Source organism: Cricetulus griseus, chromosome 2 (assembly GCF_003668045.3).
Source record: "Cricetulus griseus strain 17A/GY chromosome 2, alternate assembly CriGri-PICRH-1.0, whole genome shotgun sequence".
In the NCBI taxonomy this organism is placed as follows: domain Eukaryota; kingdom Metazoa; phylum Chordata; class Mammalia; order Rodentia; family Cricetidae; genus Cricetulus; species Cricetulus griseus.
The window spans coordinates 223,696,305-223,708,648 of record NC_048595.1 but is presented as its reverse complement, the minus strand read 5'-3'; the positions used below and the strand labels follow the sequence as shown (position 1 = coordinate 223,708,648).

The window sequence follows — 12,344 nt, the reverse complement described above, 5'->3', positions numbered from 1 at the left end:
TGCCAAATTCTGCTGCTTGCTGGGGCTGGAACTTGGCCCCCTTGTTCAAGTACATCTTCATCAGCTTTCTGTCCTTCACTGCCTATGCTTGGCTGTCCTGACACTCTGTAGATCAGGCTGGCCTCAAACTCAGGGAATCACCTGCCTCTGTCTCTTGAGTGCTGGGATCAAAGGTGTCTACAACCACACCTGGACCTAAACTGTTCTTTAATTCCTTTTCACAAGTCTGGGTAGGGTATTGCTCTAAGGTCACCTTTATTGTTCCTCAATCTGCTTATCTCCTTGAACACAAGGCTTAGCTCCATTCCACTTCCTGGTACCCCTTTACTCCTCAAATTGTACATTTTGTTATTTTTCCTTTCTCAGCTTGCTCCTTTCCATTATACATCTCTATAAATATGAACACTAGTAACCACAGGGCAGAGTCTATACTAGGCTTGTTTTGAGACATCCTCTGCCAATGAATTAATCCAAGTCTCTTCACTTTAGCCTCAGGCAGACTCTTCAGACAAGAGGCAAAAGCAGCCACATTCTTCACCAAAATATCACAAGAATGATCTCTAGGCAACATACTAAAATTCTTCTCCTCGGAAACATCTTGAGCCAGGCTCCCGCAGTTCAAATCATTCTCAGCACCACTGTCTTCTGTGTTCCCACTAGTATGGTCCATTAAACAGTGCGTAAAGCATTGCACTGCTTCCCTAACCCAAAGTGCCAAAATTCCTCCAAACAAAAACATGGTCAGGCCTATCATAGCGATACCCCAGTCCCTGGTACCACCTTCTTCTGTCTTAGGGTTTCTATTGCTGTGACACCATGGCCACATTAGCTCTTCTAAAGGAAAACATTTAATTGGGGCTGGCTTACAGTTCAGAGGTTTAGTCTATTATCATCATGATGTGTGGTGTGCAGGCTGACGTGATGCTGGAGAAGGAGCTGAGAAATCTACATTTTGATCCACAGACAGCAGGAAGTGAACCATGTCACAGTGAGCGTAGCTTGAGCAAAGGAGACACCAAAGCCTATCCCCACTGTGGCATACTTCTTCCAACAAAGCCACAAAGCCTCCTAATTGTGCCACTCCCTATGGAGGCCATTTTCTTTCAAACCATCACACCCACTGAGCTAAAGAAACACCCATGGGGCTACCATATACTCCCCTCCTCAGAGGCAAGCTAGTGACTACCACTTGTGAGAAGAAAGAGAAAATATCTGCAACACAGTTTTCCATACTGGGCCATGAGCTCACCTGCCTTCTAGTTAAGAGCAGCTCACCCAATTTTACCCCCACCCCTTGCCGAGTAAAGGGCTACATGTTCTTTTACTCTCCTTAGTATTTCAGATATTCAAGGAACTGACTGAAGATTTATAAAAAGACAAAGACACACTGTTTCTATTGTTAGTTTCACCAAATAATTGTTTTAATGGTACCCCAGAACAATTGTGTTTTCTTAAGATACTTTTGTAGAACGCTGTCTTCCAGTTGTAACAGCCATTGCCATCTTAATTAGAGCAGCCCTGACCTTCCCTTGTAGAAGAAGGGGTAGTGATGGTCATTAGACACTCATTTGAGGTTTCAGCCATGGCCTTCTACATCCCAGAATCACCACTTTCATATGTGATCCTGTGTGAGCTGCAGGTATCTTCTGGTGCCAGGAGGTGCTAAAATACATAGATCATTGAAGGCTAACTTAATGGAGGAAGTCGTCCACACTGAGGTTAGGCTTCCTATGGAATAGAGCCACTAAGCACCCAGATGCAGAGGGGAGAGGTGGAAAGGTGCTGTTCGCAGGGCTGAAGCTCTGGACACTATCACATTCTGGAAACTCCCTATGTGAAGAAGTAAATTTGTTTCTTTAAGCCAAATTGGGTCAGGGTTTTCTGTTGTTTGCAATAAAAATACCACAACAGTATGTGTGGTGAAATAACAGCACTTGCAGTTTCATTTCTACAATGAGGGTAGATGCAGCATTAGAAATCATTGGCCATCAGCATAGCACAAGGGGTTTGTAAAAAGGGAATGAGCTGCTTCCATCAGTTGTAGCCTTCCTTCTCTTCTACCCGCTCAACTGTTGAATGGCATACTTGGCTAAATCCTAGCTGCTGAAGTTAAGTGCCCTGAAGCCTCTGTTTTACAGGAGAATGCATTGGGGCCCACATTGTCAAGCGGAAGACTCTGAGAGTGTATCCCAGATTTTTCTGCCTTTCAATGTAGTAACATCATGACCTTTTAAATATCCACTGTGATCTGTGCTTCCTACCCATCAAAGATAGCAGCCAACCATCCTTCCCTACTGCTGGGTGAAATGTGGGCCTGTGTGGTTGGGAGCCACCTTTGAATCCCCTTGACTTTGGGGAGTATTGAGGATTTAACCTCCAGTGTCAGGCATGGGGAGCAAGCTCTCTACTGCTGAGCCCCAGCCATCACCTCTGAATCCATTTCATATCTCTTACAACTGAGCAGAGTTTTTATAATTCAAAAACTCACCGAATTATTCTGTATCTGATTAAATCCTACTTTGCATAAGTGTAAGGAATGTTATACTGTGAACTTCTGCCTCTGTCTATGCTGGGGTACTGGACAGCTGTCCTGAAGTTAACCCACTGTTGTGGACCCTAGAGTTAGAATTAGCCCCACAGAAGTTACTTTGTCTTTTCTGACTCCCTTTCGGCTGCAGGGCCCAAAATCCAATTTGCTAACAATGCCCATGGTGTCACAAATTGCTTGAAATTCCTTTTTTGTCCCCCTTTCCCAAGCTTTAAGTGCAGAGGACTGTGTTCTGTCCCTGTCCCCAGGTGGGGAAGGGGCTGCAGTCTCCCAACTTTGACACTATTCTCTGGTCTCGCCTTACTTACTGCCTACATTGTGCAGGAACTTAGGGTGGATGCTCCATAGCCCAAAGTCGAGGTAGCCTTGACTAGGCTGGCAGTATGGAATGCAACAGATGCTGTGAGATCAGGGGTCTCATGTGGACTCAGTGGGCAGTTATCAGTATGGCCCCAAGACCTCCTGATGGCTTGCCTGCCAAAATGTGTCTACACATGAATTTATTAAAGAGATCCTGGCCCTATGTCACTTGGGATCTGTTCTCTACTTAGTGGGGTATATAGCCCTCAGCATCTATTCTTATCAAAGACACCATTCAGGGCCCATAGAAATAGTCTTTACAGTACCCTAAAGAAAATGAGGTTACCGTCTGAATGCCATTAAGGCCAGTAACAATGCTTACAACTGAGACTAACTAATCCAAGAGTACTTGGATTAAAAATATTACAGTGTCAATTTGTAATGTCCTTCTTAGCATGAATGCCATAATTCCTAAATTACATGGTACCATTTCCAGGCAGAGACACATTCATTTTTTTAAAATTTTAGTATTTCAATTTCTTGTTACAGTTGTTGTCAAGAATTAGTTAGCCAGGCGTGGTATCTCAAACTGTAATTCCAGCACCCCAGAGACTGAGGCAGGAAGATTGCAATGAGTTCAAGGTCAGTGTCTCAAGCAAAGAATTAGCTTGATTTTATGACAGTTGTACAAAATAGTTAGATTTAAGGCATGTGCCTATTGTCCTAGATAGTTGGGAGGCCAGGAAGGGTGACTGAGCCCAGGATTCCAGGCCAGCCTGAGTACACAGAGAGACCCTGTAAGAAAGCAGAAAGTGAAGTCTAACAGCTGAGAGATGACAGCAGCTGGCAGTACTCTTCAATTTCATGGATGAAAATGAGATATGGAGTGAAATGTTCTTGTTAAGAGTAATACAAGCAACAATGAAACTAAAGTGCATGGCGAGTTTAATTACTGCATGTTCTCGTGATAATTTCTGTTACACTCACTGTAATGTTGGATGTTATATTCGGGGCAATGTCTAAATCTGGGTATGAATGGCCTTGATGTTTAAAAGTCATTCAGCAGGGAAGTTTCTTCCGATTGAAGTGAATGAGCTCAAAGGCAGATAGTCCATCTGGCATTAACATAATCTTAGTTGTAACAGTATTGTTTAAGTGCTAAAGTAAAGGAGATAGCATTTTTAAAACCCATAAACCGATTTCTTTTTGTGTGTCAAAATGGTGCACGCAGACGCCACCAGCTCACGAGCAGAAGTGAGACTCTGCAACTCTGATTAAATTATCACCTTTGGCATTTTGCTGACATTTGCTTACATAAAAACCACAGCTTTTCTATTTGGCTGGCTTGGAAGTATAGTCGTCGGGGCGCTAAGAGAACACACCTTAACAGCTTACTTTTTAATACTTTCAAATATTTAGCTATGTGGCACAGGGACCCTTGTCTCTGCTTGACTCTGTTAGTGGTGGGCCCCAGCAAGTGGTCCAGGTGCTGGAGGCCACGCCCCCACCGCCCACCTGCTTGGGGATTGGCTGCCTTGGGCCTACTGGGCGGCCCGGGTCGGGACGAAGTTGGGGGTGACGAGCGCTGGACTCCCAAGGGTTCTGACACTTTCAGCTCCAGCCAAAGCCACCTGGGTGTCCTGCCGCGCTCTGTCGCAGCGGACCAGGAGTTTTTCGGACCCCGAGGCAGGCTCCCCGGCCCTCCCAGTGCGTCCGGGGTTCATCCTATCCCGGCAGGATTGGGCCTTGGGGCCTCGCGTGGGTGTCAGCAGCCTGGGCGCTAGCCGGGCGGCCTCTGGGGCCGGTTCCGGGGCCTGGAGGGGCTGCAGGAAGCGGAGGCGGCTCGGGAGCGGCTGGATCGAAGCGGGCGCTGACACCCGAAACGGCTGGGGTGGCCACGAGCCGGCTGCTGAGTAATCCTGGGCGGCGGGTGGGGGCGGCTCGGCGCCCACGTTCCCCGCGCCGCAGCCGGGCGGCGGCTCCGCCTCCGCGTCCCTCCCCGCCCCCTGCCGGCTGCTGCGCTCGGCTCCCGGCAGGTCGGAGCGGGGCTCGGGAGCGCGGGCCGCTGCAGCCGCCTCCCGCACCTAGCCTCGGCCCGCGCGGAGCCTCGTGCGCCCATGGCCGGCTCGGAGCAGCAGCGGCCGCGGCGGAGGGACGAAGGCGAAGCGGCCGCTGCGGCCGCGGCGGCGCCCCTGCAGGACGCAGAGCTGGCCCTGGCTGGCATCAACATGCTGCTCAACAACGGCTTCAGGGAGTCGGATCAGCTTTTCAAACAATACAGGTGACACCGCTCTCCCGACTCTGTGCCCTGGCTGCGCGCACCGGGTGGTCACCTCGCGACCTGTGGCTACTCTCTTCCCTGCCCCCCTTGCCTTCCAGAGCTTTATCTGCAGCCTTTGCCCTGCGCCTTGGCCCCATCCTCCTCCCCACCCCACCCCCCGCTGCGTTGTCCCTTCTCTTCCCGACGCCGCATTGCTTGCTCACTTTCTGCCATCCTAGGGGTGCCCAGTGTTTCTCTGCTGCTTTGAAGCTGTCGCCTGATCCCCCACGGCACATTGGCTTACAGGACTGATGCATCAGAGGCAGCAGCGAGCCTGGCACTTGCAAGGTTGAGACTCGGGCTCGCGTGCTGCCTGGGCAGCCTTTGTGACCCGAGCACAGCCCGCTGCACCCTTGCCGGGTCCTTGTATGGCGCTCTGCTTTGTATTCTTGGGCATTCCCGGTGCTTTTGTTATTAAAAACAGTGTAGTATAGTTGTCGCGCTGTGCAGGAACTTACAAATTTCAGCCCAAACTCTGATCGCCTATCCTTCCAAAACCTCGGTCTTCGAAATGAGTTACTGATGTCTTTCAAGGGAGGAGATTTATTAAGAATTTCTCTAGTAAGAAGAAAGCAGAGGGAATACAGAAGAATGGAAGGGAAAACACGTGTGTTCGTTAAATTTTGTTTGTCTTTGAAAAATTTGCTGTTGTGGAAGGAACCTTCGTTTCATTGGGAACCTAAAACATCCAGGTGTTCTGCATCAGGAAGCCAGCTGGTTTACCCGGTGACTGTGGACAAGCAATCCGATGCCTAGCAGCCGTCCTGAACATGTTTAAGGGCGTCTGCCTCACAGTTTTTTGAAGCCTGTAGTTAGGTTGAAATTAGCGAATCGCAGTGTAGTTGTGATGGAGAATTGAGTGTGTTAGCAAATGAGAAATGCTTAGACTTCAAAGAATGGTGGTTTCCGCCAAGCCCAGCGACTGCTTTCAAAACAGCAAAGCAGGTATCTTGCAACTAGGAACTTTTCTCTAAACCCGGTTTACTTTGTTGTTTTTGGTTTGAGACAGTCCATGATTTGTAGCTCAGGCTAGCGTTGATCCTCCTTTCTCAGCCTCCCCAGTGCTAGATATTATAGGTTTGCATCCCATACCTTGCTTGGCTCTACTGAGGAGTTACTTTTAAGTCAGCTCCTCACCCTTGTGGGCCTGAAAATGAAAACATTTTAATATACTCAAAATGTCTTATCTAACACACACACACTGTCTGTCTGTCTGTCTGTCTGTCTGTCTGTCTCTACTCTCTGTCTCTGTCTCTCTCTCTCACACACACACACAGTTACACACACATTCAAACACACACACGTTTGATTTGAGCTGAGTTTCAGCAAAGGCTTTGATGGAGAACTTTTTTGTTTGTTTGTTTTTGAGACAGGGTTTCTCTGTATAGCTTTGGAGCCTGCCCTGGCACTGACTAGCTCTGTAGACCAGGCTGGCCTCAAACTCACAGAGATCCGCCTGCCTCTGCCTCCCAAGCACTGGGACTAAAGGCATGCACCACCACTACCCAGCTTTTGACAGAGGATTTTTAAGTTATTAGTTCTATATTATTGCTTGCTTGTATGTATGTATGTATGTATTTATTTATTTATTTGAAACAGGGTTTCACTATGTAGCCTTGGCTGGCCTGGAACTCACTATATAGTCCAAGCGGTAATGCTACTGTCACATTGAAAGCAGGAATCTTTTTTTTATTTAACCCAGTGGCTCTCATCTTGTGGATCATGACCCCTTTGGCAAGCCTCTATCTCCAAAAATTTTTACAATAAGCTTCATAACAGTAGCAAAATTACAATTATAAAGTAGCATTGAAAATAAGTTTATGGTTGGGGGTCACCACAAATGTGGAACTATGTTAAAGGGTCTCAGCAATAGGAAGGTTGAGAACCACTGATTAGTTTCTTGTGATGTCAACAAAGGGCTGGTGCTCTGCTAACAGCAGAGAGATGTATCGTGAATGGAATTTTCTGGAGGGAAGGAGACCAGGAAATGTACAGCTGTGTCCTGTGTTTTCAAGTGGGAACTGGGAATAAGGAAGAAAACAAAACAAAACAAAAATATATTGTGATATCTGTGTTTTGCCAAGCACAAGTCCCAGGTGCACTCCCTCATTCATTGTCATTGTTAGTGTGGCAGTGAGGGACTGAGACTCTTGGCATTGACTGGGTCCATCACCATGGTTCAAAATCAAGACTTGGGTCTCACCGTTCTTTCTCCATTGCTAAATTTGTGAGATATTTGCAGTCTGCCCCGGAACTTAATTCCCAGTACTGTTACAAAGCTTTAGTTGGGATGGAGGAGAGAAGCAGAATGACGGACAGCATTATCCTATCAGCTTTCCCTGACACCATCTGCTGTGTAGGGTTGTGGAAAGACCTTGCATTCCTCCCACCTACAGTGCTGCTTCTCACCCATGTGCCGTGGAGCACTGTTGCATGGAAGGCTGGTCAGAAACTGGTGTCCAGTGACTCGGGCTCCAGTATAGCCCTGCCCTGTTGTGGATGCCTTATTACCTGTAAAATGAAGGTAGTGGTAACAGTACCCATAGCACAGTGTGACTGATTGTTAAACATAACAGGAAGAGAGCTGGGGACAGGGTGTAGCTCAGCTGGTTGAGTTCTTGTCTACTGTGTTTGGACTCTTGGATCCGATTCCTAAGCTTCTACACCACTTAAACTGGGTGTGGTGGTGCATGCCTAGAATCCCAGCATTCTGGAATAGAGGCTGAGCATCACGATGAGAAGTTTGGGCTTGTCTTTGGCTACCTAGAGAACATGAGATTATTCTGAGATACAGGAGGCATACAAAAGCAAGAATCAGGGGAGCCGGACACCATGTGTGTCAGTTACAGCTAGTCATCTTGTACGCCATGTGTGCATGCAGTGAAAGCATGCTCTGTCACCATTATTTCAGACAGTGCATCTCTAAGTCCCTCCCTACTGCTTCCTGTGCATCTCTCGATCTAGCTCCCTGGATTCTCCATATTCCCTATAGATAATTCTTGTCAACTAGTTGCTGACTTCATCCCCTGATCCAAGGTTAATTTTATTACCACAGTCTTGGAGTTTCACAGAGCTATCAAATATCCCGCAACACCTAGCTATTTCCATTTGATTGGCTTTTAACAGTGACCTACTCCCCTTTCTGGTAAAAGCCCCCTCCTTCAGATGAACAAAGAAGCACTGTCTATCTAGCATTAAAGTAACTTTTTTGTTGGTTGAAAGTAAGAAGGTCGTTTTCCCATGCCCCATTGAGGAGATGAGTAGTTCCATCAGTAGGTAGCAATGGTCACTTGTAGAAACTGCGTACAGTGAAAGCCATTCTGCGTACAGTGAAAGCCATTCTGGATGGCACAGCACGGATGTTCTTCCATGAGGATTAGAAATATCTGCACAGTAGACACCTTCTTCTAAGATGTCACCACTGCTCACTGCTGCGCCTACTGCAGTGCCTATGCAGTGACAAGCTGCCTGTGATTGGTGCTCAGCTACTGTCAGGCACCAGGACAGGTTTGTGCTGTGGTGTGAATGTGGGTTGTATCTGTCTGGTATATTGAAGTTAAAGGCTTGACTATGGGGGGAGATGGAACCTTTGGAAGATAGTTAAAGCCTGGGCCCTGTTGGAAGGGGGAACCTTTGGAAGAAGGCTAAAGCCTGAGCTGTATTGAAAAGGGTATCTTTAGGAGGTGGGACCTAGTCGGAGGTTCTTAGGTCACTGGTAGTTCTTAGATGTCTGCCACAAAAGAGTAAACCTGGCCCTGCCTGTACTCTTTCTCTCTACACATACCATGTGATTCTTTACTCCAGTAGAAGCAGCCCTCATGTACCACTGGCTGTGTCCCTCCATACCACTGAGCTTCTGAAGAATTTCTATGTAAGTGCTCCGTGTCAGGTATTTTGTTATAGTAAGGAAGAGCTGACTAATGCCTCAGGACTGTACTTCTCTTTGTGCCCAAGGCCATGCTCGTAAGTTCATGATACTCCTGTTCCCAGAGCTCAGTGCTCTTATGCAACCGTCCCCACACTGAACTGCTGTTGGCTCATGTGGCCCACATTCAAACTTTGGGGCTGATGATAAGACAGACAGACAGACTTGGTGAGGTGCACAGGTGTCTCAGCCTTGGCTGCACATGGACCTCAGCAGGTCACACTCACAGGTCATTGTAGTGTACAGGAACAGAGGTGAACAGTGCTGAGCCAACCAGACATTTTACAGAGGAAATGAGCCTGAGTTCATGCAGAGTGAGTCAGGTGGAGAGAGGAGCTGGGGGGGGGGGAGATGAAAAGAAGGTTGTGAGAGGTGGTGTTGTTTAAGCTGGGGTTGGGAGAGTTGGTGGGAACCAAGTAGGGCAGACACGGAGGAGCTGAAGCTACCGTGTGCTGAGTAGCAGCTGATGCTAAGTGGATGGTTTTTCTGTTTTTCTCTCCTCTAGTTGGTGCATGTTGCCTGGGAATTGGTGCTTTTCCTTAGGGCTATTTTGCTGTTAGGTGCCAACTCCTTGTTTCCTTCTTCTGTCCTGATGTCACGCGGTCCTTTCCTCTTTATTTCTTGAAGGTTTTTCAATGAGAGGGCTGGTAGGAGAGGGGGCAGACAGGAGCTCCAGTGAGCTTTGTAATTTCTTTTCCATAAAATTACCTGACATTTAGCCTTTTTCCTTCCCAATGGCTACCATTACATCCCCTGCTTTCTTTCTTGACATCCTTTCTTTTTTGGGGGGGGCAGAGTCTCATGGAACCCAGGCTAGCATCAAACTTGCTATGTAACAGAGAATGAGACTGAACTTTTATATATCACTCTACCTCCTGAGTGGTGAGGTGACAGGATGCCCCCCACCATGTCCAGTTTATGTGGTACTGGGGATCAAATTCAGGGTCATGTGCATGCTAGGCATGCATTCTACCAGCTGAGTACATCTGCCCATCTCTTGACATCCTTTTTGACTCTTGTAGGTCTTTCTCTGGCAGTATTGCTACCAGTTTCTGGCCGTGGATATTACTGAAATAATAAGCATGTTAAAGAATATGCTGAGAATGCATACAATTCTGTGTTCAATCCCAAGCATGGCATATATAGTGTGTATTGGCCATTAAACATCCACCCGTGATAAATGTGCACAAATAACATGTATATTGGCCATTGAACATGCACTAATGATAAACATGCACAGACAAGTAATGATTTATTTGATAGAGGGAAAAAAGTAGGTGAGATTATGAATTCCGTTTTTCTTTTCCATTTTAAATTTAAAAAATGCCAAAAAGCATTAAAAGCAAAAGAAAGAAAAATTTGAGGTAAATAATGTATGTGCGTGCCAATGTGTGTACAGATCCTAAACTGTTCAACACAGTCATGGAACATGTTATGGAGTCATGTTCTGATGTCTGCTTTTGAGCATGTTGACTGTGGAACTAGGACTACTGCTGCAGAGATGGTTTGGTATCATTCAGGGCATGGGAAAGTATGGCCTCCCAGCCAATTCCTGCCTGCTGTCTAGCTTTGCAAATAAAGTTTTACTGGGACACAGCCACACTCATCTGATCACCTCTGGCCTGTAGCTGCTTGTGCATCACAATTTCAGCAATAGGTAGTTATGACAGAGACCATAAAGCTAGCCCAGGTACAAACAGTGGACATCCTTGGGAAAATTCAAGGTAAGGATATCAGGCGGGTAGGGCCCAAGCTTCTTCCCTATTCCACACCATGTCACATCCCTGAAAGGCAGAAGCTAAGATGATGTCTTGGGTGCTCAGAGGCAGTAGGGTAGCTCGTCTTTGCTTCTGGAGTTTGTGGATAAACTTGTAGAAGCAGAAATTGAAGAAAAATTGAGGACTGAGGGTAAAACTGGCTTGAGTGAACTGGTAGACGGGCTGATAACTTCATCTGCTGATTACTCTGTCTTCCTCCCTCAGTGGTGTGACTACCAAAAGGCTCATCTTGAGTTCTTTCTACCTGTTGCAATTCACGGAAAGGCCCAATTAAATATCCCTCCAGAATTCATTTAGTTGAAGTGGGATTCTTTTAAAAAATGCAGTTGCCCATAGAATAATGGGAGGGAATAGAGGAAATGAGTAGCACCCCCACAAAAATACCCACCTCCACAAAACCGTAGGTTGTGGCATGGGTGCGTGCGCACGCACGCGCGCGCGCGTGTGTGTGTGTGTGTGTACGTGTGTGTGTGTGTGTGTGTGTGTGTATGTGTACACATGCACATTTGTGCAGATTCAAAGTTAAGAATGCACCTCCGGAAAGTCTGTATGCTCTGAGTCACTAATAGTGACTTCAGTTAGATGACAGTTTGCCTCTAAGCCAGTGGAGAAAAACTGTGAGGCTAAGAAAACAAGAGAGAAATAATATTGGACCATGGAGAGTCTTGTATTCTATTTTTGAAGGTTCATTTTAATTTTTAATTATATGTATGTGTGAGTGCATAGATGCACATGTGAGTGCAGGTGTACACAGCAGCCAGCAGAGGGCATCAGATTACTCTAGAACTGGAGTTGCAGGTAGTTACGGCTACCTGACACAGAGGTGCTGGCAACTGAACTTGGGTCTTCAGCACAAACTGCCAAGCCATCTCTCCATCCTTCCCTCTTTTTTAGTTACATAAAAACCACTTGTAGATCTTAGGAGTGTCTACCTTTCTCAGGCTGCTTGAGTTTTACAGATTTATACCATTTTCTTACCTGATCTTTACTTAACAACAGCAGTGAGACACTGAAGGGGCTAATACAGAAGCCTCAAGGAAAAGACAGCACTGAAGAAACACAGGAAGCTGCTGGCTGTGTGGGCCACATGAATTTGCCCTCAATTTCAAAACTCTTGTCTAGTGCTAGCTCACACTGTGTGTGAGAGGGCATAGCAGGGGTGGGGAGGAACTGGTCTCTGCCTTATGCTGTTCTCTGTGGTTTCACTTTTTGTAGTTTCTGGTTACTTACAGTCAACCACAGTTTGAAAATCGTGCATAGAATGTTCTAGAAATAAATAACTCATAAATTTTTATTTTACGTCATTTTAGTTTTTTTTTGACACAAAGTCCTTGTAGTCCAGGCTGGCTTCAAACTCCTGCCTCATCCTCCAAGTCCTGGCATTATAGGTGTGTGTCACCACATCTGGCCAATTTATAAATTTATAATAATTTGTTATAATACATTGTTATTAGTTGTTTTATTTTATTGTTA

At 46.5% G+C, this 12,344-nt stretch overlaps 1 protein-coding gene across 1 annotated transcript in view; it reads left to right on the top strand.

Annotated features, from left to right (window-relative positions):
• Nucleotides 1–4,812: 4,812 nt before the first annotated feature.
• Ttc39c (tetratricopeptide repeat domain 39C) overlaps nt 4,813–12,344 on the top strand; it is an 83,789-nt gene continuing 76,257 nt past the window's right edge. Inside the window, exon 1 of the mRNA XM_027404342.2 lies at nt 4,813–5,129. Within this exon, the coding sequence (XP_027260143.1) occupies nt 4,966–5,129 (164 nt within the window). The 5' untranslated portion in view covers nt 4,813–4,965. The remainder of the gene's footprint in view (nt 5,130–12,344) is intronic.